At 31.9% G+C, this 26338-nt stretch overlaps 1 protein-coding gene across 1 annotated transcript; it reads right to left on the bottom strand.

The window, feature by feature from the left end:
* Nucleotides 1-21626: 21626 nt before the first annotated feature.
* Nucleotides 21627-22520, bottom strand: LOC128668028 (zinc finger BED domain-containing protein 4-like). The gene has a single exon (XM_053740179.1). It carries the CDS (start codon nt 22518-22520, stop codon nt 21627-21629), a length of 894 nt encoding a protein of 297 aa, XP_053596154.1.
* Nucleotides 22521-26338: the final 3818 nt, after the last annotated feature.

Consider the following 26338-nt stretch of genomic DNA (forward strand, 5'->3'; position numbering starts at 1 on the left):
AATAGACTGGATCTTCAAATTTACACAGCAAAGAAACTTAATAAAAAAGGCGTCTGACTGACCCAAAACTCACAAATACTTCAGAATAAAATCAAACAGACCACATTGGATTTTGAGCGACTGCTCAGTGTGGCTTCCAGGTTACGATTAATTTTAGGTTCTGGCGTCTGGCGACGAGGTGAGTCTGATCTACCTCCTACCGTCACGCCACTAAATTAAAATAAATTTGGCGCAAGGGCGGGTGCGCAAATTAAAAAGGCGCGAAATCAATTTTTTGCTGATCTTGCAGTCGAACATGAGGTCACCCCGTTACAACTCCTGTCACCAGATTGACGTTAGGTTAGAAAAAATGAAATTTAAGTGAACTTGGTTGATTGGGTTGTTTCTTTATTTCAGAATAACGCACACACGGATAAGAAGGAACAAGATATAAAAATATAGAAGAACAAAAGAATACGGGGAGATATTCTCCTTGTGAGGAAACCGCTTATTCGGGTTTAGGTAATACGTTTCTTACGTGGTGCCCCATTAGTGCCAAGTCGGCCTCCTCCCAAATGTTAAATGAACCTTCCTCGATTATGACCTCTGGGTCAATGTGCAGAATGTCCAGGTCATCTTTCAGGTCCCCTTCATCCGTCATCTTCTGGGTTATGGATTCCAGTTGAATGTCGCCCTCTGATTTGCGAACACCTTCTCCTTCGGCAAGTACCGGTGGTTCCTTCCGCTGAATCACATTTCGGGTCACTGGCGGAAACAGGTCCGCACTATCTGGAGAAACGTAATCTACCCGTCTCCAATCAGTTGGGTACAGTGGTTTTGGCGGCTGCGGCGGCTTATAGCAAAGGTGAAGTGGGGCATCTAGTTCAGCCGGCTGTTGTGGACGTACTGCCGGAATTACCAATAAGGAACCTTGGATAATGGTCCTGTCTCCCATTCGTACACTCCGACGATTCCTGCGGTCCAGACGATCGAATGTACGCACGTCTCTTAGAGTGTAATAACTGTAAGGATGGTCCAACTAATGATCCAGCGTTAGCCAGTCCCTTGTACGTCTCTGTAAAAATATTCAATTAAATTATTCCGATCTTAAACTCCTTCGTGGAATTTTGAGATCTGGAACATAATTCTTGCCAAGGCATTTCCCTTTATCGTCTTTCAAAATTACAACTAACGGACTAATTATGTGATCTACTATAGCAGGTACCAACAATTTACGTGCTAGACCCGTGCTATATTTATCTACTTTCTTACTCAGCTTTCTATTAGGATAATAAACCTGATCTCTTATTTTAAGAGTAGGAAGATCCTTAATACCGTGATCATGATACTGAGCTTGTCTCTCGCTCTCTCTTCTCATAATGTCTACTACCTTATGTCTTAACTGATCTAAATGATTGACTCGCGCGCGCCAAGCTAGATTTTTGAGCTCTTGATCGTCAATCTTGACGTTAGCAACCTTACCCAATAACCTGGGCTCTTTACCGTGTGCAAGATAATAAGGAGACTTCTTGAGAGATGCATGGTATGAACTATTATATGCGAGTTGTAACTCACCAGAATGTTCATCCCAAGATGTCTGATTTTTATCAATAAAAGCCTGAATCAATGGTTTCAGGGTCCTGTTTATCCACTCGACAGGATTACCGTGAGGGTGAGCGACGGCGGTGGTTGTCAGCTTCACACCAGTTTCAGCTAAGAAATCTACAACCAATTGGTTGATAAATTCAGTACCATTATCGGTAACCAAGAACATGGGATAACCCCAACGAGAAAACGCGCGATAAATCATTTTTTAACGTTCTGACCAGTTTGTTTATGTAACCGGAAGACATCGATGAAACGTGTATACAAGTCTTGAATAATCAAGATATACTGATAGCCATTTTTAGAATGAGGGAAAGGCCCTGTAACGTCGGTGGCTACAATTCCCCATGGCTCCATTGGTTGACGGGTCCTCATAGATCCTTGTGAGGAAGTTTGTTTGTACTTGACTTTCTTACACGTTTCACAAGCTTCGACATAATCAGCGACATCCTTATTCATGCCGGGCTAGTAGTACTTGGTCTTAATGCGTTGGTACATTTTTTCTCGGCCCAAATATCCAGCGTCTGGTACATCATGATTGTTTTTCAGTACGTCAGTTACTTCATGATCTCGCAATACGATCTTCCAAGCATCTTAATCATCAATGAACTCCTTTAAATAATCAGGTTTAAAATACTGCAGCTTATCGTCTACAATTCTCCATTCTAAAAAATTCTCAGGGTGTTTTAATTTATTTAATTTCTTTATATTACACCAATCTTTGGACTGTATATTTTTAAATATAATACCTTCATTTTTCACTTCCTTCGGTACTTCAGACCATTCAACAGAGTTATCATCCTCGTATAATCGTGATAGGGAATCTAGCCTCTCATTTTGCGGAGCAATTTTTTCCGGATCAGGGCGTAAGCCCTCGCTGTCCACAATGAAACCCAAGAACTTGACCTCGGATCAAGCAAACTTACATTTCTTTGGATTGATTAATAAGCCATCTTCACGGAATACTTCAAAAACGAGTCAAAGTATTTGCTAGTGTTTTTCGTAGGTTTCGCTGATAATGACCCAATCATCCAAATAGGCGAAGACCTTATCAATCCAAGCTCGAGGTGAAATCCTTTCATGTATTAAATGTATAAAACGATCTCGAAGCTTATCCATCACCTTCTGGAATGTAAATGGTGTTCCAGGTAAACCATATAGCATTCTTACCCATTCGTATTGTCCATGTCCTTCAACGGAAAAGGCTGTTAAAGGAATGGAATTTTCCGCTAATAAAACTTGATGAAAGGCTTCGGTTGAATCCATCGTCGTTATAATGACAGCTCCGTGTAACGCACTCAATATCCTGAGAATATTTGGCAGTGGATGCGCAGGTATAATCATCCATCGATTAATCGGTCGATAATCCATACAGAATCGCCAATCTCCATTTACCTTATGAACCATTACTGGTGAACATGACCAGAATGTATTACTAGGACGTATGTAGCCCTTATCCAGCAACTCGTCGATCTGCTTATTAAGCTCTGCAATTATTACAGGACTTCTCCTATAAGGGCGTACCTGTATGGGCTTAACCCCGGGTTGAAGAACGATCTCATATTGTACCAAATTAGTTAAGCCTTGTTTTGGAAGCAGTTGAAACTTATCCAATTCCACTTTCAAAAATTTGTCGAAGTCAGACTCCTGACTAGAGAATAATACCTGACATCGAGCACGTTGTTCATGACAATTAATTTTCTGGAACTGGTAGACTTCTTCAGTGCCACCAAATCTACAAATTTATTTAGCATAATTGATTTCGACGCCATACTGCAAGGCAAAATCCATACCTAAAACAATTGAGTGGCTTAAGTCTTCCATGATGCTGAGATACTGTTCTCCAGCCACTGAACCAATGTAAATTATAAAAGGTGCACCACCTATCGTCTTACATGCTGTGTGGTTGGCAAGAAGAACATTTCGACGTTGTGTGTCATCTTCTTGTAGTTCACCTGAACTGAATTTTATTATATTCTGCGGAATTTAGGTATGACCTCTTGCTTCCTGTATCGATTATCCCGTTCAGCTGGATTCTAAATACCCAGACAGACACTGGTATTCTGGTTGTCATAACTGGCAGACGCGAGACAGCGCCAAGTAAAAATCTAGAACGAGAAGCAATTTTATTAATGATATGAATGGGTAGGTGTTTACCTCTTAATATTCCAGGCAGGAAAGCAGCGCGAGAAGTATCAGGTGATCAGAAGTATCATGTTTTCTGGATCTACTAATGGTTCCAATCCACACAAATAGGGCGTGCTCTCAATATTTACAGCACTTGGTTCTGCATCTTCGTCGGAACCAACTGAAGAAATTTTTATATCACGCGCACTTATCGGCATCTCTTTAAATATATTAATTAAATTTTTTAACCATCTTGAACTCTCTGTTGACGATAAATTATTAATATTTAAGAGATCAGAATAATTTAAATTTAATCCAGTAGACTTGAAGGTCTCTGGCACAGTACGGTCATCCGGGGACCGTTCTTCTACACCGTTCTTCTATCATCGCCAGCTCCAGGCATAAACCTCATTTTAAATTTTCGATATCTTCTTCTACTACCAGCACTCATCTTTCGTTTCCGTTTCCGGATTCCCGATCTTTTTACGCCCCGTCTCCTGGGGAACCACCAGAAAAAGGGCGTTGCCCGTTTAAATGAACATTTTGACCATTATTATCATTAGTATTATTATTACTACTGGGTACAGTTGGAAAATTTTGTTGGGTTAATTGTCTCGGAATACGATCAAAATTATTGTTATTATTAAAATTATTATTTTGCGAAAAATTGTTGTTATTGAAATTATTATTTTGCGGGTGGTTATAAAATTATTATTATTACTCACGAAAACATTGTTATTATTTGATCTAAAAGGATTTTGACGCTGGAAATTGTTAGGATTACGGAATACATTTCCAGGCGGGAAACTTTGGATTGCAAAGCAATCCTGCCTAAGATGGCCGACTTTATCACAATACGTGCAAATATTCACTCTAGAGTTCACTAATTCCCTGTACCTGTGACCATTTTGACCACAATTATGACAGAAGAATGTATTAGGATTTACCTGAGGCCTTACAAAATTATTACGAGCAATTTGACCGAAATTCGGTCTTGAGTAATTATTTCTGGCTGAAGACTTTTGGTGATAAGAATATGGATAACTTATTGTAGATTGACAAGGCTGGTGATTTGAAGGTGGAGCAGAATATTGTTGAGGGACTTCCCCTGTACTCAATAAAAATTGAGGTTTGGTGGTAGTTAAACTACCAACTGAAGCACAAACAACAAAACCACTCTTAGAATCTTCTTTGATCACTTTGATGACTAGAGGTTGTTTCAGCCACCAAGTACCAATGCGAATTTCAGTACCAGCCAATTCCTAAAGAGCTAGAAATCTGGATTTCTCCTTAGGCTTTGGTACTGACTTATTGAAGGATGTCACGTAACGATTCAAATTATTTAATTTTAGTTAGTTATAAGTTAAATATTTTAATTATATATTTGAATTTGAGTCGTTACGCGGGCATTCCGCCATTTCGCCGATGGAGACAGCGCTCCGTGCACGGTGCTAGCGCATGCGCGCTGAGTATGAGAGAGCACGTGTGCGAATTAGTCTTAATTTATAATTTAAAATTACAAATAATTGGTTTATATTAATTTTAAGTTTTTGTTTATGATTTTGAGACAGTTGGGATGCATAATCCAGCGTAACATTATGCCCCTACAATTGTCTAATATATTATTTTATTTAAATTTGTCATCCGACTAAGGATGTCAGTTTGGTTGAAAATATTGACCGCCGGGTAACTGTAAATCGATACCTCGGCTATAATTCTGACGTCAATTTGATAAATAATTATTATTTCAGTTATTGGATAAGATAAAAATAGGATAAATTATAAATAGATAGTTCATACATTAAATAAGTATTCATGTATCATTCAGGTATTTAAGGATTGTCTTTATATTTTATATTTTTAATTTAAAACTAGGCCCAGTGCTGATAACAATAATTATAATAGTAATTAAGAGCGACAGTGGCACCAGGTGGGCGACGACCAACAGTTGGAGGTTGGGGTAATTAATTTAGGAAGATACGGACTAGCAGTGTGTGTGGACGCTGTTTCTATTTGTACAACCGAGTATTTATTATTTATTGTGGAAAAAGAAAAAGGATAATTGCTAAATTTCACCGGGTGAATTGGTTAAAGTATTTGTTCCAATCCATATTATTTTGGTTCTTGGAGATTGTTAATTTTGAGTAAGTACTTTGCATTTCTTTCACGGCATATATTTTTTACGTGACAACCTCCCCCGGTAGTTGTTGGTCGCCGCGGCGAGGGAAATTAATTTATTAATAATTAACACTGGATGATACATGATTTCTATTATAAATAATTATCGTTAATTATTATTATTGTTTATTATTGGTAAAAATATTCTGATATTTCTGTCTCTATATATATATATATATATATATATATATATATATATATATATGTATATATAACTTAAGTGCAGCGTAGTGAAACGTTGCCGGTATACATATATATATATATATATATATATATATATATATATATATATATATATATATACAATTGTAGTATATATATCTATAGAGCGCATACAGTACTTGAGTAAATTCCTCGAGTACTAACATCATCACTTGGGTGAAAATTCTCACTCGAAATATTTGTAGAAAAATATTAAGCACTATTATATGTATTTATTATTATTTATATTCATTATTATTTAAAATAATTAAGTAACTATATATTCTTTTATTTTTGATTTATCTATTTGCCCCAGTAGTCTAAAGTTTTTGTTGAAATTTTTATTTTGAAATTATAAATTAATTATAATACAGAGGAATTCATTATTTGAGTGTGAGTGAGGATAAATTCCGTGTCTTTCTCCCTCTCACAAGTGCTGAGAGAGAAAATGAAATAAAAATATTATTATTATTTATCATCTTGGCAAAATTTAAGTGAAGTACTGTTTCTTTTATTCGATATTAAAAATTTATATTATCAATTAAATTATATTTATTTTGTTTTGGCTATTCAGTTTATATAATTTATTGTAATATTGCGGCATTATTTTTTTTTGACAATTACCAGGTATTATTATTGTTCTTAATTTAACCGAATTAAATATTGTGTAAAATTATAATTTTTATATTGTTTATAAAAATTAAAACGTGGAAACCAACAGCTGTCGGGGAAAGTTTAATATTTATTTCCCTGGATCTTTTCCTACTGCTTAATTTCATCTTCCTGATCTTATTTGTTATTTGTATTTAATTATTTATCATATTGACTATTTTTTTTTTCCATTATTTATTTTAGTTCTCTCGAGTGTTATCTGCTTCGTCGCAAGTCACTTGCTCGGATTTTCCCTCGTAAATTTCCCCTGAATAAATTTTGTCTGTTTTAAGTAAACGGTCTGGCGCCTGCGTGCACTAACCCAGCCTGAGGAGCTGGTCCAGGCACGACAAATATTTATTATTTATAATTTAATCATTGTTTAAAGTTTTTTTTATTTTATTTTAATTTGGTCTCGATATTTATCATTATTTAATATCGTTTATTATTATTTATTATTATTTATCACGCGTGGGCGACCGCATACGCTATATTGGGCTGTTCCGCGTTTCTGTCACGAAATTTCAGCTAGGTATACGTTATAAGGATTCAAAAGATGATGATCTGAACAATCTCTTACTTTCTTTCATCGACTGTGTGGCTTCGTGTAGAACCGACAAAAAGGTATCGTAGTCTTGTACTGATCTTGCAAATACCAACATTCTCGATTCACTTGGCAAGTGATTTTGAATGCAAGTAATTTGTTCTTGCTCAGATGGAGGTGAGCGCATTTTAAAATATTTCTGTTGCATTCTGAAAGTGAAATCCACCGTGGATTCACCCTCAGCTGGCTTCATATGTACTATTTCCATTAGTACTTGGGTGTCAGTTTTAGATGAACCAAATACACGCAGAAATGCCTTTTTGAAATGCTGATAATCAGTCCTGCGCAGAAAATTTGTATTGAACCACTGGACAACTTTACCTTCCAATAAGTAACTTATTATACAAATCGCATCAAATTCCGCCCAACCTTCACGGTACATCCTCGCCTCGACTGCCGCGATAAATCCGTTTGCGGATAGGTCTTTCTGTGGATATTTCAGTGTCCACAGCTTGAGGTGTTGCCTGATGTCACGCCATTTCCTCTCATCTTGATTATTATTTTCTCGTCTCGAAAATGCCTTGGGACCATTTCCCCGAATTGATTGGCCAACCATAGGATTCTCTGTAGATCTATTGTTAAAATTATTGTTATTAAAATTTCGTGCTGGTGTGTCAATATAATCCTCAGGAAAAACCTCATTTGGCAGATTATTTTCAGAATTTCGAGGATCATTCATTATATTCTGACATTGTGGAGCAAGTATGGCTGCACAACACCCCCCCGTCACCAAAACTTTTGGCCATCTGGTGAACAGTTTGAGCCACAGAAGGTGCAGCCATATTTGTATTATTCAACGAAAAACGTTGGTAAAGGTTTCATAACTCGCTCATTGTCATAGTCGGTTCACCACCTGTCAGAACCGGTACTGAAACAGGGCCAGGTAAAGAAGTAGAACCTGGAACCAACACGGCCTGAACACGACTAACATCTTCATTTATAGGGTCATTTCCCTGGTTGAGGATCGGATTCATTAATAGATTTCTAATTACTGATCAATCTCTATCCAAATTTTCTCTTCGTTAGTTTAAATCCAAATTCATATTCAAATTTCCAGGGTTTTGATCTCTATTATTTAAGTCTAAATTTTGATTTGAATCTAAATTTAGATTTGGGTTTACGCCTGAATACGAGTTTGAATTTAAGTCTAAATTTTCATTTCTATTTGAGTTTAAATTTAAATTCTGTAAATTTTTAATTGTACATAAATTTAAATTGGGATTTGAATTTGAGCTAGATGTTTGGTTTGAACTTAAATTAAGATCCGGATTTGAATTCGAACTGGAAATTTGGTTTGAATTTGAGATTATGTTATTTAATGTATTTGTGTTACCCGTGCTGCTGGTTGTAGGGATGACCCTGGTAGACGACGTTACTCCATTTATTCCCGAGCTAGTCACTGTGGCAGTAGGCCTCGTTACTGTAGCTGTTGTTACTCTCGTCGACGTTACGGTTCTTGTTGTCAACGGTGCTGGTGGTGAGTGCACAATTCTTGGAGATAGTCGTCATCCCTTTGGAAATTTAATCTTAACAACCGTTTGCTATTTGGGTTGGTGCTTGACATCTTGTTGATCTTCAATTTTATATTTCACTCACACAACATAAACACTAATCACAATCTCACAATAAAAGATTATCCACTTAAGTAAAAAAAAAATATCCTGATTCTCAACGGGGGTTTATCCCTTAATGACACACTCAATTTTTATCTGTTAAACTTAAGTCCTATGGACAAAGACTTTATTTTTAGGCCCATAATAAATTTGACAACCGTAATTATTATGATCGTAAATATAACGACTGTAATCCGTTTCCAATTTTAAGTATTTATTATTGAATTTTATTTAATCTTTTCGATCATTTTATTTTAAATTTTTCACGATTATTTTATTTGACAACTATTAATAATAAATTACACTACATGATTTACCTAGATTTTATTTAATTATTTGTTTCAAGGTTTGTTTTCTCTCACCAATAAATAATTTATTTATTAATTTCTTTAAGAGTTTTAATTTAAACGTTAACAAATTTCTGTATTAAAATTGATCATTTAAATTTTATCATTGAACTAAAACTTTAATTTTTCACAAATTTCATTTTCACTTAAAATTGTAAGCTTAATTTTATCCTGTAGCGTCAATTTATTTTTTATTTCCAGCCGAGAAATGAGTCATACAAGCTAGACAATATCGTTCCCGTACTTTTTCTTCAGAATTTTATAAGTAAAATTACGCGACAAAATTTTTGTGATAATTTCTATCAAAGTTTCATATATTTGCAGATTTTTTGTGTAGGTAAATTATTAATAATTCTCGGTAAATTTGATATATTTTATAAGCTAGACACTTGGCGAATTTAATGTTCCAGATTGTTATGCAATTTTATAATTTATTAAGGGTTTTATCAGTAATTTGTCAAACACGTGTTTTTTTCTGTACTAATTTCCTTTGGTAAAAAAAAATTCTACAAATTTTTTTTTCTTTTCTAATTTTCGAAAATTTTTTTACTATCCAAATCAATCAGACATTTGCAATTGAGCGTTGGCACCATTGTAAGGGTATGCCCTGGCTTCCTCGTACGAAGAAGTTCGGACAATCCTCCTTCAGATACTCGTGTAGATGTTGAGCACTGGGTTCTGAATGGCTGATGTAGCTGAGTACGCGGCTTGATTTAGGATAGGAAAATAGTTTAATTTAATTATTCATTGTTCACAATAAATAAACATTATCAAGTATTTAATTAACTAATTAATTGATTCTGAAAATATTTTACTTTATACAGTAGATTTTTACCCACAGGGGAAAAATTATTATTAACGTAACTTGGCATTTCGTAGCCAATTATTGTTAATTTAATAATTGCAATTAACAAATTATGGTAAGTAAATTTGAATATATTTTTATATGTAATATATAATTGCAAATCAACGGCTATCGGAAAATTTGATATTTATTTTTCTGGATCTTTCCCATCATTTTAATTTTAATTTGCACATTTATTTGCTACTTTCTATTACTTATTGCTATTGTTTTTTCAATTTTAATAGATATGTTCACTTGATTGTTTTATTTATCCACGTTGCAATTAAACTACTCACTTGAATTTTCCCCTCGCAAGTTTTTCCCTAAACAAATATTTTTTTCCTTTTTGTAAAAATGTGCTGACACCTTCATGCACTAACCCAGCCTGAGGAGCTGGTCCAGGCACAACAATCAATTATTTATTATTATTTTTGGACATATTTACACTTTTATTAAAATTCTCTCACTAATTTTTGGCTTACAACAATAGCACCAGTCTCTCCGAAGTCGTTTGGGTGCTCAATTTTCAAAAAGATTCTCACTAAATATTAAATATGGAAAGATAATATCTTCCTTGTATTCTGTACAGTTTTCCGCAACCTCTTAATCATTAGTCTAAATTTTCTTATAGCCGCCAAAGGGAAAAATCTTAGATAATTGATTTTAATTTCAGCGGTGGTCGTAACAAATACGACACGTAATTTCTTTCGAGCTCGAAAAGCTTGAAAAAGCCAAAACATTCAAAGGTATTGTCCACTTCAAAGAGCTCGAATATGTTTTGACAATAATGTTTTTGAGCTCCTCAAGCTTGAAAAAACCGGAAAGTTTCAAGGCTGGCCTGCAGGGTATACCGTTTATCAGATTTTATTTACATGTATATAAAATCAAAATTTTTAATGAAGCGTCATTAAGAATACTATTTCCAAGATCTTCCAATAATATTTTTTTTAGAACTATGGTTATTGCGAAATTATGAAAAATACCACGAGACAAGGAATTTCGAAAATTTTTTTTTTTCTCAGCTAAGCCAAATCATAGGTCAATAAGCAAATTTATTTAGCTTTAATTTGATGTATTTTAGCCTTGTATGGCAATCCGTCGCTCTGATATCAGCCTTTAAGCGAAAAAAAGATTACTTTGGCTTTAATCATCGATATCTCACATAATAATGATCGCACACTACACAACGAGCCGCTCTAAAACCTTTAATAAGTTTCTTACAGGACGCTTCCATAAATTTTACGAAAAATATATTATTACGTTTTTAACAGCTTTTGAAAAATCAATATAAAAATTTCTAAAATTATTTCGTTTCTTTTATTTTCGACGTTAGTAAATTGATGCTGGTCAACTGACTGATTGGAACTTTAACTTCATATAACCTTAACTAATTTCCCCATGACGGTCTACTAGCTTGAAGGAAATCAGACTTCTTGATCGACGACTCAGATTGAATTCACTAACGTTTACGCTGATATTAACAAACAAGGTCAATTCTCTATTTATTCTCCTGACTGTCCATTGCCTAAGCATCTGGACTCCTGGATCTCTGTGAGATCCGATCCTTACATACATGCTCTTACTTGTATTGAAATATTAGGGAGTGCATCCTCTTAACTACCCTATTAGCTTTGTTTCTGTCTACTAACATGTATAAATTTAATATTCAATTAAAAGTCACTGGTTCACAGTGCAGTCAACTCCTGTAGAATAGATTCAACCTGTGAATCTTCAACGGAAACGAGGCCTTGCCGGGGGCCAGAATTCACAGACCAACACATCCCTTATCGTTATTAAACAGAAAAATGTATTGTACGTCCGTTCGGTACAAAATAAACATAATTACTAGCGGCATAATGGTTTTTTAGGCTCCACTGTTGAGTGACAGCATATCATAGCGTGGTATTTAACTGCTAAATGATTGAATGACTGCATATTTTGGCCGGCCGCTTCTACTCACTTCACTCCTGATACCTACAGTTATTGAACTGATTATTTGATACTTGAATAATTATTAAAAACTTTCAGACTTATATAATTTGTGTAAATAACTAGGAATAATCAAGAAATAAATATATTTCTTTTTTATGATCCATGCCATTGTTCAGATTATTCCTAAATATTAGAATAATAAAAATCAGATTATAATATATTTATAAAATTTTTCAAAAGTAACTAGTGGTTAAAGTAATGCTTATGAATAGTTCTAAAAATATAGTTAAAGTTTCTCATCACGTATAATTTATTTATTGACTGGAAATTATATGAATTAAAAATACTCATGGGTCATTCCATGTCAAATCGGCAAGTAGTTGGAATCGCCCCATTTCAATGTGGACGAAAGTAGGTCAAAACTTTTCTTCTACCACAAAACAGAGATTTGCCAAACGAAAAAATTATAAAATTTTTTTGCGAAAGTTATTTGAAATTCCAAATTTTACTATTTTTCGAATTTTTCAACTTTATTCATTGAATATCTCAAAAACTATGATAAATACAAAAATAGTCTTGGTTTCGTGTTGAAGAGGACACTTGGGGCTATTGAAAAAATATATTTTGGAAAAAGATTTTGAAAAATAAGTAATTTTTCGAATTTTAAATTTACAAAAACCGTCAAAATCGTATGGCGACACAAAATTATGGGCTCAAATTTTTTACTACACTACCTTTCAACAATCTTAGAAGATCCTGAAAATTTCAAAGAGGCGTTTTTTTTTTTTGTTTCAAAATTATGAATTTTTTACTTTTAGAAAAAAAAATTTTTTTTTATTCTAAAGGTTCGCAGGAAATTAGACAATAGGGTGTAAATCACAATAGTAATTGTTGAATATTTGCGACGTTCCGGTCATATACTTGACCATGATCAGGCATCTGAATTTCAATTACATACACATGTTACAAAAGGTTATAATATCCAATAAGATGTTTACTTGTAAAACATATTTACCTCAACACGCAGTACATAATAATAATCATATATAATACACATTCTATCTTCTTAATATTTAAATTATATTGCAAATTAACACATTTGGTATAATAATTATTTTGAAATATAAAAGTAACAACTGAGACATGTAACTTAGAATAATTCTCATTGTACACTGACTATGAACCAAATGTTCACTCAGTCGATAACGTCGAATACAGATGTCGCTACATACAGATATAAATTCAACTACAGTTCAATATAGGTGTCACTACAAACAAAATACGAATTTGAAAACATTATAGTTGCGTTAAATAAAACAATTAAATAATATATTACTTGATTATAGATTTATAGTCTTTTAAAATATCATTGTATAAAATACTCAAGTTATTTGTATCAGTTCTTTTGTTCACGGTGTCATTTACTTTTATAAATATCATTTCACTTATGTTTCTTTTGAGCCAATTAACTTCTTTGTCTGAAATTACTACTTTTTCAAAACTCAAATTTTGAAGATAGTCAAAGTCATGCGATGCTTCACAGAAAAAAAAATTCGACAAAAAATTCCCATATTACTATCGTAATCCTGGACTATACTTTTATTATCTGTGACGTTCAAATAAAAAATACGAAAATTTACAGTTTTTAAAAGATTTTTTACTATTCACTATCGTAATTTCACTAAGAGTTTGTTGTATAAAATTCAATAAGAAGTATTACAATCTTACTATCGTAAATAGTAAAAGAATAAAAAAAAGATCAAATTATAATATTTATTCTTTTATTCTTCTTCTTAATTTACAGTGCTGCCTTAATGTTTTTACAATACAAGCTACGAAAATTACGATAGTTCGATTGTAAATTTTCTGAAATCGTATAGTATATGCTAGCTGAAGCGTTTACGTATGAAAGACAAATGTTGTCACAATACCATGATGTGATGCTTGTGTGAGAGTCAATATGTATATACAAATCATGACATCTATTTTGTTCCTATTAAATATTTGTGGTTCAACTATATATATTTATGAATCAGTGCATCTTTATCTACACTGTAGTGCAGAAATAGAGGTTATATTTCATGACATTTTTCAAACAATGATAAACAAAAAATTAAAAAAAACTGTGTTTTCTTCATTACAAACCTACACAAATTAAGAAATATAATAATTTTGTGGCATAAGTATATTTATTTCTATTCATTTCTTATTACTAAATATTATGTGGGTATATCGTTCGTTTAAAAATTATTTATCTGGACATAAAGTTTATTTTTATAAACAAGTAGTATTATTGTCATAGGATAAATGATTCTAAATAAATAATTTTTTTTTTTTTAATAAATTCAACTCTCTCAATTTTGTTACAGAGTATTATTCATTTGTCGACAATGAATAATTTTATCCGAATTGGCGATGAGGTAAACATTTCAATAACCTCAAATTATGGACATTTAATGTTTTTTTATGAAGTTAGCCGACGCCTAATAATTTTTGGATTTGTTCAAATATGCTAAATTATGAAAAAAAAATTTTCGAAAAAATTGCACCTATGATTTTTTTAATTTCCTACATGTGCATGTTTTGGATATGAAATAATGAGTTATTTTTATTCAAAAAGGAACAAGCATAATACTTTTTGAACCTGATGTGGAATTATAACTTATAAGTTAAATTAATGAATAATTAATAATAATTAATAAATTTTATATACCAAAAAAATATATTTAAAAAAGTATTAAATAAATGTTTTATCATTATTACTTCAACATGTTTTATTTTTATTTCAACATTGTATTCATCTTCTCAATGTAATTATTAGAAAAAAAAAATCCAAAATGATAAATTTTCTATTTCTTTTATTGTAAGTTCTACTTTTTTAAGAAAATTAATTTCACTCGGTTGATTTCTAATTATACTTTTGTATCTAAAAAAAATTCTACATTACCGACTCATTCATTTTACGATAGTTGTATTGTAATTTATATTAACACAACTTGTATAATTTACTCTATAGTATCTGATTTTTTTTGTAGTAGTATTATTTATAAAACAAAATTTACGATAGTCTATTGTAGAAATTATGATTTGAATTTTATAGTCCAGCGTTACAATACTATAGAATGAAAATTACGATAGTTAAATCATAAAAAATCCTGCAATTTTTTTCCGTGTAGAGCCGTTTCATTTGCTTTTAAACAGTGAAGATCTTTACAATTATTTTCAAGTTGTTTAATCCTAGATTCTAAGAATTGTTTGGTTTGTCCTATATAGCAGAAATTACATGAACACGGAATTTTATACACTATGCAAGATTGTTGCTCTTTTTTTAACGGATCTTTTAACTTCGTATAAACGCTGCTAATTTTTAGCGGGCTATAAAACGCCAATCTAACATTTGTACCCATGAAACATCTGTTAATGTCATGCGACAATCCCACTATATAAGAAAAATGACAATATTTGATGGTGTTCTTGACTTTAATAGGATTGTTCAAACGATTATCAACTTCTTGTTTAAACTTTTCTAGAACTGCATCAATAAAAGACTTATAATAACCATTTCTTAACAGCAATGACCGAATTATGTCATAATTCCTCTCACGATGTTCTTCATTATTTAATCTTACCATCCTATCCAATAATCCCGTAATCATTCCAATCTTTTGTGATCGAGGATCGTTTGAGTCATAATTTAACAGTCTACCAGAACTTATCGGTTTGACGAACCAATCAGTAACAAGACACCTATCTCTTCTTTCTATCAAAATATCAAGGAAGGATATACGATCAACTTTCCCAATTTCTAAAGTAAACTGTATATCATCATCAAAACTGTTGAACAAACCCAAAACACTGTTGACCCCTTTTTTAGGTACTGCTGCTATCGTATCATCAACATATAATTTAATGAATGCAATCTCAAATGGTAACGAACTCAGAATCTGACCTATCACATAATTCATGACCACATTAGCAATAGCGGGACTAGCCGGATTGCTCATGCTACTACCTTCTATTTGTGCATAAAACTGACCTTTAAAAATAAAATAACGTGACATAAAACAAAAATTAATCATCTGAGTTAATATTTCTTTAGGGACTTTATAACGTTCTCTTCTATTTCACGCGTCCCACGGCGGAGTATGGTTGGCGCTCAATAGCCGTTATGGCTCTCCGTTGGTCGGAAACTAAAATAAACCCAGAAAACAAATGTCCCACCTGGAGATATCCTGAATCTCCCTGGACTAGCTGCTCTGCTCAGGCTGGGTTAGAAACCTAGTTGGGCGCCAGTTCGTGTGCTCCACGAACAAAATAACTCGCAAATCACAACGGAGAAAAATGAAAATTAAAATTAAAATAAATAACAGGATAGCGATTTCAAATTTTAGGAATTAGGATAGCAAGAAAGATAGCAGTAATGAAATAATAATATCAAATACCACCGGGTTGATGACCGTTTGTTTTTAATTATCCATTAATTAATAAATCATCAGTCAAATATATATCGCATACTCACATAAATAATATCGATAAATAATAGTAAATCACTTACAAAAAAATAATAATAATAGTATGCGCATATAAAATTATAACTCAACAAAAATAATAATACCGCATAAACAATAAATGTATTCTAAACAAAACTTTATCTATTAATAATTAATAGTTGCACTCGCACGTGACCATAAACAAAAATAATTATTTAAATATAGTCAATTAAGCCACTCACAGTATAATAATGGAACGATTATAAATATCTTATCACTCGCATGTGACCATAGAAATTGTTAAGTAAATAATTTCATGTAAATTATTTTCCAGTAAAGGTTCCCAGTAAATTCCACTGGTGAATGTTACGGTATTAACAACATAATTTTATCTTATACGCAAATAATAAAGATAAATACCACCCGTGGATAAAATAAGTATGAATGGTATTTATACCTGGATCACTCTCACGTGATAATTCAATACTAAATTAATAATTCACACTAAAATTAATAATAATAATACCTCAAATTAATAATAAACAATACTCAAATTAACAATAATTCATAACTCAAAGTAATAATAATTCATAACTCAAATTGATAATAAATCATAATGAAAAATAACCAAACATTTACCACACTCAACATTTTGGTAAAATAATATTTTTTATCAAACGCTCAACTAATGCCAATGGGTGTATATTATCTACACAAAATACCAAATGGCGACAAATTTATAATTATTTTAATGTAACAGAGCACACACGCTACTCTTACAGAGACTATCCCACGTCTGACCATGGCAGCACGTGAATCATTATCATATTGTACTCATCTTTCCACATTACCACAGTAGTGTTTCCTTCGTCAGAACGTGAAAACGATTAAATCTTGTCTATCCTTTAGGAACTGCATCGCGTATGTCAGGTTTTTCTGAAATAATCTCAAATTATTTTTAATGATATTCTCTTCTACAATATCACAACCATCTAATTTAACTGCTGCAATACTGAACTCAACGTCTCTCAACGTCTTTGATTATTGTACGTAACGACTCCATACGATTTCTTGTCTCAATACCAAACTTAGGATCCAAATTTAGAATGTTAGTCACTTGTTTGGTAAACTAACATGCGTAAAGTTAAGCACATGTTTTTGAGTATTACACAATGCATTCCTATTCAATTTCTCATTCACCAAACTAGACAATTTTTTAATATTATTTTTCTTTACTCTGTCTGAAAGCCTATCATATCTGTTGTTATTCATACGTATACACACTTTAAAAAGATCAGGTGGAATCTCTCTCATAACAAGTTCTCGAGTACTATTAATTTTTAAAGACTGTTGTTCAATATTCCATAATGTTACCTTTATTTCCATATTTAATACCGAATGATGAAAATTTGCAACTAATTTATCAACCTGTTTTTTTATAAGGATGTTTGTCTAAAGATAGGCAGTATGTGCACCTCAAGTTCTAAATGATGTGCTTTGGTATAACCTTATTTAGCCAACATTGCAATAGGAAAATACGTCTAATCTTCAATGATGCTAACTCGACTACACTATTAGTCCATTCCTTAATATATCTTACAGCTCTTTCACTGTTTAAAAAATGGTTGTTATAAGTCTTTTAGTGATGCAGTTCTAGAAAAGTTCAAACAAGAAGTTGATAATCGTTTAAACAATCCTATTAAAGTCAAGAACACCATTAAATATTGTCATTTTCCTTATATAGTGGGAATGTCGCATGACATTAACAGATGTTTCATGGGCACAAATGTTAGATTGGCGTTTTATAACCTGCTAAAAATAAGCAGCGTTTATACGAAGGTAAAAGATCCGTTGTAAAAATAACAACAATCTTGCATAGTTCAAGAATTTCCGTGTTCATGTAATTTCTGCTATATAGAACAAAGCAAACAATTCTTAGAATCTAGGATTAAACAACATAAAAATGATTGCAAAGATCTTCACTTTTTGAAAGAAAATAAATCGGCTCTAGCATCGCATCACTTTGACTATCATCAAAATTTGAGTTTTGAAAAAGTAGTAATTTTAGACAAAGAAGTTAATTGGCTCAAAAAAAATATAAGTGAAATGGTATTTATAAACGTAAATGACACCGTGAACAAAAGAACTGATACAAATAACTTGAGTATTTTATATAATGATATTTTAAATGACTATAAATCTATAATTAAGTAATATATTGTTTAATTGTTTTATTTAACGCAATTATAGTGTTTTCAAATTCGTATTTTGTTTGTAGTGACACCTATATTAAACTGTAGTTGAATTTATATCTGTATGTAGCGGCATCTGTATTCGACGTTATCGACTGAGTGAACATTTGGTTCATAGTCATTGTACAATGAGAATTATTCTAAGTTACATGTCTCATTTGTTACCTTCATATTTCAAAATAATTATTATAACAAATGTATTAATTTGCAATATAATTTAAATATTAAGAAGATAGAATGTGTATTATATATGATTATTATTATGTACTGCGTGTTGAGGTAAATATGTTTTACAAGCAAACATCTTATTGGATATTATAACCTTTTTTAACATGTGTATGTAATTGAAATTTAGATGCCTGATCATGGTCAAATATATGACCGGAACGTCGCAAATATTCAACAATTACTATTGTGATTTACATCCTATTGTTCAATTTCCTGCGAACCTTTTGAATATATATAAAGAATGGACACAACAACGGATGATGAATTTTTTTTTTCACCCTTGAGTTTAGCATAGTTAAGAAAAAAATGTCTTTTTATGTAAGAGAAAGTTTGTACGATCTAAGCGAAATTGTGGAACGCATACAATACATAACTATAAGATTAAAGAGTAGAGCAAATTATGAGAAAACTCACGCATTGATTTAATTCATTTGCAATGCTATGAAATTGTTAGTTAAACTATTAATGTATCAATTATCAGTTGCACGTGTCCCACATTTATTAAATAGATCTTACAAGTATTTTCATAAAACTCACAATCATACATTTTCAGGACTATCTGTAAGAAGTTTGGAATCTGCATGTGGTTTTGAATGTTGATGAGCTTCGGAGATATTATTTTACAGTTGTGAGTCTGTTGTAAGAACATGGTATATTAATTAGTTTTTTTATTTCGATCATTATTTTCTGCTTTTTAATATTATGTGTGTGAAATTTTAAATCGATTTCGAACACCTTGATCACACCTAATGATATCTGAAATAGGAAATCGTTATGTCTACCAACCAGTAAACTATCAAACTAGTTAGTTGTTTTTTTTTTCTGAAAAATAGAATTAAAAAGTAAACAAAATCATGTTCTATAATACTTGTACTTAAAAATGTCAAAATAAATTAATGCCAGATCTTTTTTAGTAAAAAATTTTAAATACATCTGGAGGTCCTAGTCGTCGCATTTATTCCATTACCATTCCATTTCCATTCATCGGAAAGTTAGTTTAAAATCGATAACAAAATTTTACCCGAAAAGTTCATGAAAGCGCGTTAATAAGAACATAGTGAAATAATCGGTTTTCTCTCAAAATGTCATTTTTTTTCTTAACTATGCTAGACTCAGGGGGGAAAAAAAATTCTTTTTTGCCAAAATTAAAAAATTCATAATTTTGAAACAAAAAAGAACACCTCTCTGAAATTTTCAGAATCTTTTAAGATTGTTTAAAGGTAGTGTAGTAAAAAATTTGAGCCCAAAATTTCTTGTCACCATACGATTTGACAGTTTTTGAAAATTAAAAATTCGAAAGCTTTCTTATTTTTCGAAATTTTTTTTCATAATTTTTTTTTTTTTCAATAGCCCCAAGTAGGGATGGGCAAATGAAAAAAATATATCGATATATATCGTATCGATATATCGATATATATCGATATTATTAAACAATATCGATATCGGTAGAGTAAAAAATATCGATATTTCGATATATCGATATTTTTAGCTCAAGGCGCGATTACTGGCAAAATTGTTGAAATATTCGATCATGAAAAAGAATAACACATATATAATCATTTTTCTTATTATTCAAATATGTATTTGACAATTTTAAGTATTATCACAATACATATATGACAATTTCAATTATTATTAAATTACATACTTAGAAAATTTAATTATCATAAAAATACATATATAACAAATTAAATTACTATAAAAATACATATTTAGCAATTTTCATTATCACAATACAAATATGACAATTTTAGTTATTATCACAATACATAGATATTTGGCAATTTTAATTATTATTAAAGTACATTTTTGGTAGATTTATATTATATATTGTTAATACTTATGTATATTAGGGTATGTCAAAAAAATCGACTAATGTCTTTTTTTCGAATGGCCGTTTTTTTTCAGAGCTTAATATTGAAATGGAAATAACTAGAAAGTTATGCGGAATTTGGAAAAAGTTTATCAAAAATAACTTGCAGGGAATAAAATTCTCCACAAAAATGATTTGATGGCATTTTATGATAAGTCTAATAGTTTCGCCGGAAAATTAAAAAGAACTCGAAATTCACTATAAATTCGATGACAAGCTCCAATAACTTTTTAACAGACAGATTTATCAAAAAATGATAAAAGACTTTTTTTGTAGAGCGTTTGATTCCCTACAAAAATTTATCCTCAGCTTATAGGTAGAATGAGCCATTGCTGAGGTATGAAATTCCAAGCTTAGAATTTTTTTTTCCCATGTTATTTAAATGGAAAGTAGAAAATTATGATTCGCGACCTCTAAATATCAATATTAAGAGCTTATATTTTAACAGAAACTTTATTTTGATATCCTCTGACAGAATTCCACGGCCATTCGAAAAAAAAACCTTAGTCGATTTTTTTGACACACCCTAATATATAGATATTTGAAAATTAAAATACATATTTGGCAATTTTCATTATTATTAAATATATTTTTGGTAGATTTATATATTATTAAATACGTATTTAAGTACTGATTATCATTATTTTTGGATTGAAATAGTTAAAAAGTCAACAATTTAAGCCAAAGTATCTTATTGAAATCTTAATCAAACCAGTATTCATCAGAGATAGACATTAGCAGTACTCTTTTTTCAATATACTCCCCGGTTAATCTAATTCTGTTGTCGGGCACAGCCAAATTAACAGCCGAAGCAAGTCTTTCGGAAGATACTGAGGATGCTGGACATATCAAATATTTTAAAGCGATTTCAGATAAAACCGGGGAGAAATGTCGACAATTTACCCAAAACTGTATTGGGTCTGATTTTCTGTCCAGATGTGGTTGGTCCGAATATTGCTGCAGCTCATTAGGGACAGAATCAGAGCTTGGTATTTCTGCTTTATTCATGCTGAGGTTCATCAATTTCTCATGCCTACACCAAATAGATAACTTACCAGTTTCTGGTGTAGCTTGAACTGGTCGTGGGTCTGGGGAACGCTGGCCTCTTCCCCGGTGCTCTGATCTAATGTTATTGCTGATTTTTGTTATTGAATTTGAAACAGCTATTGGAGACGTAAAATGCAGACACTTAAACCGAGGGTCCAATATTATTGCAGCTAAGAGAAAGAGGTTTTTTTCAAAGGGCACGAGTTTTTCATCAATTTTCTCCAGTAATGCTTTTCTTACAGTTTTCCCTAGAGCGGTTGATGGAGTTGACTGATCTGTTACTTGACGCACTAAACTCCAGATGGAAATCGCTAAACTGGCAGTTACATACTTCTCCCCGCTTACCTCTTCAGTAGCTTCTTTGGAAGGACGGAGAAGTGCAATAAGGTCTTTTAGTATATGAAGCTGCGAATATGCAACCATGTCAGGAGTATGTTTGTTAGATTGACTTTTTGTGGCTAATATTTTAGCGACAAGTGCAGACAGCTTAAGAAAACGCTCCAGCATGTCTAAGCATGAGTTCCATTGAGTGCTGACTGCTTGCGTCATTGTCAGCACTTCACCCTCTCTTTATCCTGATTCTTCTTGTTCAGCTTGTAATTGATCAGAGGCGTTCTCGGACTGTTTGAAAAACGTCACAATACTTTTGACGTCAGCGCAAAGATTAGAGGAAGTAGGAATACCCTTCAATACTGCATCAACTATGAGATTCAAGCTGTGAGCCATACAAGGAATTCTATAATTATCTTCTAGAAACAACCGCACTGCTGTTACCATGTTGGCTCCACCATCAATAGTGATAGATAAAATTTTACTTTTTACAATAGCGAATTCTTCACAAATATCATCCCAAGTTTCTTTAATATACTGCGCTGTATGACTCTAAAGAAGATGTATAATTATAAGTCTATACATTGTATTAAGTATAATTACCAATAGAAGCATACCTGAGACAGTTTCTGAGCACATAAATTTATGCTCTGAAGCGCAGGCAGACTGTCATTTTGGGTTATCGATGAAATGAACTGTCAACACTAAGAAGCTTCGAGTAGAGTTTGTGATGATGAGTATGTCACTCGTGAAACATAAGAAATTTGCTTCATCTAAAGTTTTCATTAAAACAGATTTTGTGGTATTATATCTATTTTCTACTAATCTAATCACCTGAGAATAACAACAAGGCAATTGTCAAAGCATTATTTTGATAAAAATATATGAAACAATAGATTGAAATACCTTTTTTCGAGATGGCAGTTTGTAAAGAAGACAAACTGTACGGATAAATTTTTTGAGACCACTTTTTTCAACGCATCACAGAGGCAAATTGTCTTTGCATACCATATAAAGTAGAGCCTGAGTAACTTCGTTGTGTTTTTGCCCTCCATCTAAAATATATAATGATTCATGACTTTAGTTTTCATAATATTAACGAATTAAAAAAAAAAGATAGGACTAAATTACCTTCAAAGCTTGAACCCCTCTCCGAACATTTTATAAGAGTAGATTGTTTTCGTTTTTTTGTTTCCTGTATGTTGGATTGGTTATCAGTACCATTGGATTGGTTATCAGCATCATGGGATGAATTATCTGGAACTTTTGATTTTTTTAGGAAGTTTCCATTATTTGATTGATTAATTTGAAATTAAGAGAACAGTTAAGAAAATTGATGAATAAATCATCAATTTGTAATGTTCTTATTTCGAATCATCCATTACATTATTGCAGGTTGAGTATGTGGCCTGTAAACATACCTCTGCATCAGGATCATCATCGTCGTTTTGTGATGTATTATCGTTTCTTGTATTGCCAGATTCTCCTGTTTTTGTTTTCTGCATTCGTACAAATTTTAAGTAAGCATTGTAATGTTTTGTCTTCAAATTTGAAGCTAAATTAGTTGTATTTCCGCAAGTCTTGTATGTTTTATAACACAAGTTGCACGATGCTGGTTAATTCTTATCTTTTTTTGAAAAAAAGTTCCAGACCGCAGACATTTTATTCAATAATAAAATTTATTCACAAATGGGGTTCCGTTTTTGCCAAACTCGGCCCAGGGGGCAGCATTACCGCTCATTCGGTGGCGCGCCAAAATTTAACGTTGAAAATAATTTCTTTACTTATTTAATAATATGGATACAAATAACAATAAATATTTTACGTGGAACGTTGCACAGTTAAAGGAAGATAACTCAACGATTTGTTTACCTGTTTAATAACTTTCATTTTTTTCAACAATAATATCCTTTACGAAATGGTTAGGACATAATTTCGAAGACCGAAAATTTACATTTATAGTCTTTTCCCAAAGGGCCCGACGTTTTTTATCATTGGAAAAAGTGAAAGTTGGTTTTCCTCTACAAAAAGGAATAAAACATTTACCCATATTCTGTAAAATTTTTAATTTGTCTGATATCGAATATATATGATAATCATGCGATACTTCTAGCTATTCCAAAACACATATGCAACTGACAAATATACTGTATATTTATTATGGTCCGATATTTATATTATTTATCGAAAACATTATATAATTGATTGTAAATTTTAAAATTTATTGGGTTTTTTTTTCTGAATCACTTTAGGACAAATTTTTCACTCACAAACTACAGAGGGGATACTGCGATTGCGTATGGCTACGTTCATAACAAATATCATAGAGACAGCACTAAAACCAAAACTCGCGCGCTTTAATGCCGATATATTGAGCTCGGTCTCCTAATTAATATATAAAAATAATTACAATGTAACAATACTAAGTGGATTCTACTTATTATTGTAAAATATAATAAATTTAAAAAAAATATCCAATTCGATATTCAAAAATAAATATCGAATATCGATAATCCAAGATTAAACATATCGACGATATTTATCGATTATTTTCTAAAAAAATATCGATATTTCGATATATCGATATTTTTCGCCTTTTCCTAGCCCCAAGTGTCCTCTTTAAAACAAAACCAAGACTATTTCTGTATCTATCATAGTTTTCGAGATATTCGAAAGATAAAGTTGAAAAATTAGACAAATAGTAAAATTTTGAATTTTGAATAACTTTCACAAGAAACTTTTATAATTTTTTTTCTATGGCAAATCTCTGTTTTATGGTAAAAGAAAAGTTTTGACCAAATTTCGTTCAAATTAAAAGGAGTCGATTCCAACTACTGGCCAATTTGACATGGAATAAGCCTTATATATTAATCATCACTTAAAAATGTTGATAACAGTGGCAAAAATATTGCTAATACCAATCACCGAGTTCTTTAGTAGATCAAATAATTTGAGTGTTCCGTGCGATAAAAAAAGATATTCATTTAGTTTCTAATCTAGTCCATTATGGGAGTTCGTCGGATAAATATTCATCGAGTTCTTTGGAAAAGTAAAGTTCGTGAAATATTGTTTTTTTTTTTTTATTTGCTCTCGGTTTTTTGACTTTTATGTGATAAAATAAAAGTATGATCGCCGCTTAACTTCAAAGAAACCTTACCTGCTTGGGTATCAACAGCAGTATAAACTGTCCCATAAACACCTCTACCAATCACATCATCGAGCTGATATCGTTCTCCAGGATCTGGAATATTATCAAAGTTCTGACTACCATTTCCATGACGTGTTATCTCATGTCTTTCGTGAGAATTCCTTGATTGCTGATTACTTTTACTAAGATACTCGGATTGAAAAGATTGCTGGTTTTTTCTCAGAAGTCTTTCATAATCTTGAGAGTAAGAATCACTCATTTTTCGTCTTGAAACTAAAATACAAAATAAGTTAAGGGACTTTTTTTTACTATCCATTTTGTAAATGTAATATCAAAAAATATATAAATAAATACTCTGGAGAATTATGGCTAGGTATGACTACATGTGCGAATAAGCACCTTACTCGAATCAAATATAGAGTTTTGATTTAGTTATTATGTTTAAGATTTTGTTCGGGGCAATGGCATAATTAAGTTAAAGTCTGCAACCTTATTCGATTCGTCCTTTTTCTTCTCGATTTAATTCATCAGTGTCCAAGGATTTAAAAGAAAAATTTTTTTATCTTGCAAATTTTATCAATTACTTTTTACTAAATTAGTAACATAGCATCTGATAAAATTATAGACTATTACTGGTAAAAAAATTGCTCTATCGGTTGACCCTGCGGGTCAGCCCCTAAACCTCCCGCAGTTTTCGAGCTCTTTGAGCTCGAAAACATTGTTGTGAATACATTTTCTAGCTCTTCGAGCTCGGAAATACTGTTATATGCTATTGTTTTAGGAAAAAACCGTTTTTTAGCATTTGTTTCTCCCACGATATCTTACGAACGGATCAACCGATTCAAATAATTGAGGCAGCAATCGACGCCTTTTATTGAGTTGGAGAGCT

The sequence above is a fragment of the Microplitis demolitor genome, chromosome 6 (genome assembly GCF_026212275.2).
Source record: "Microplitis demolitor isolate Queensland-Clemson2020A chromosome 6, iyMicDemo2.1a, whole genome shotgun sequence".
Lineage (NCBI taxonomy): Eukaryota > Metazoa > Arthropoda > Insecta > Hymenoptera > Braconidae > Microplitis > Microplitis demolitor.

Coding starts and splice junctions, on each gene's coding strand:
- LOC128668028 (XM_053740179.1), bottom strand. CDS start 22,520: ATGACGCAAGCAGTCAGCACTCAATGGAACTCATGCTTAGACATGCTG.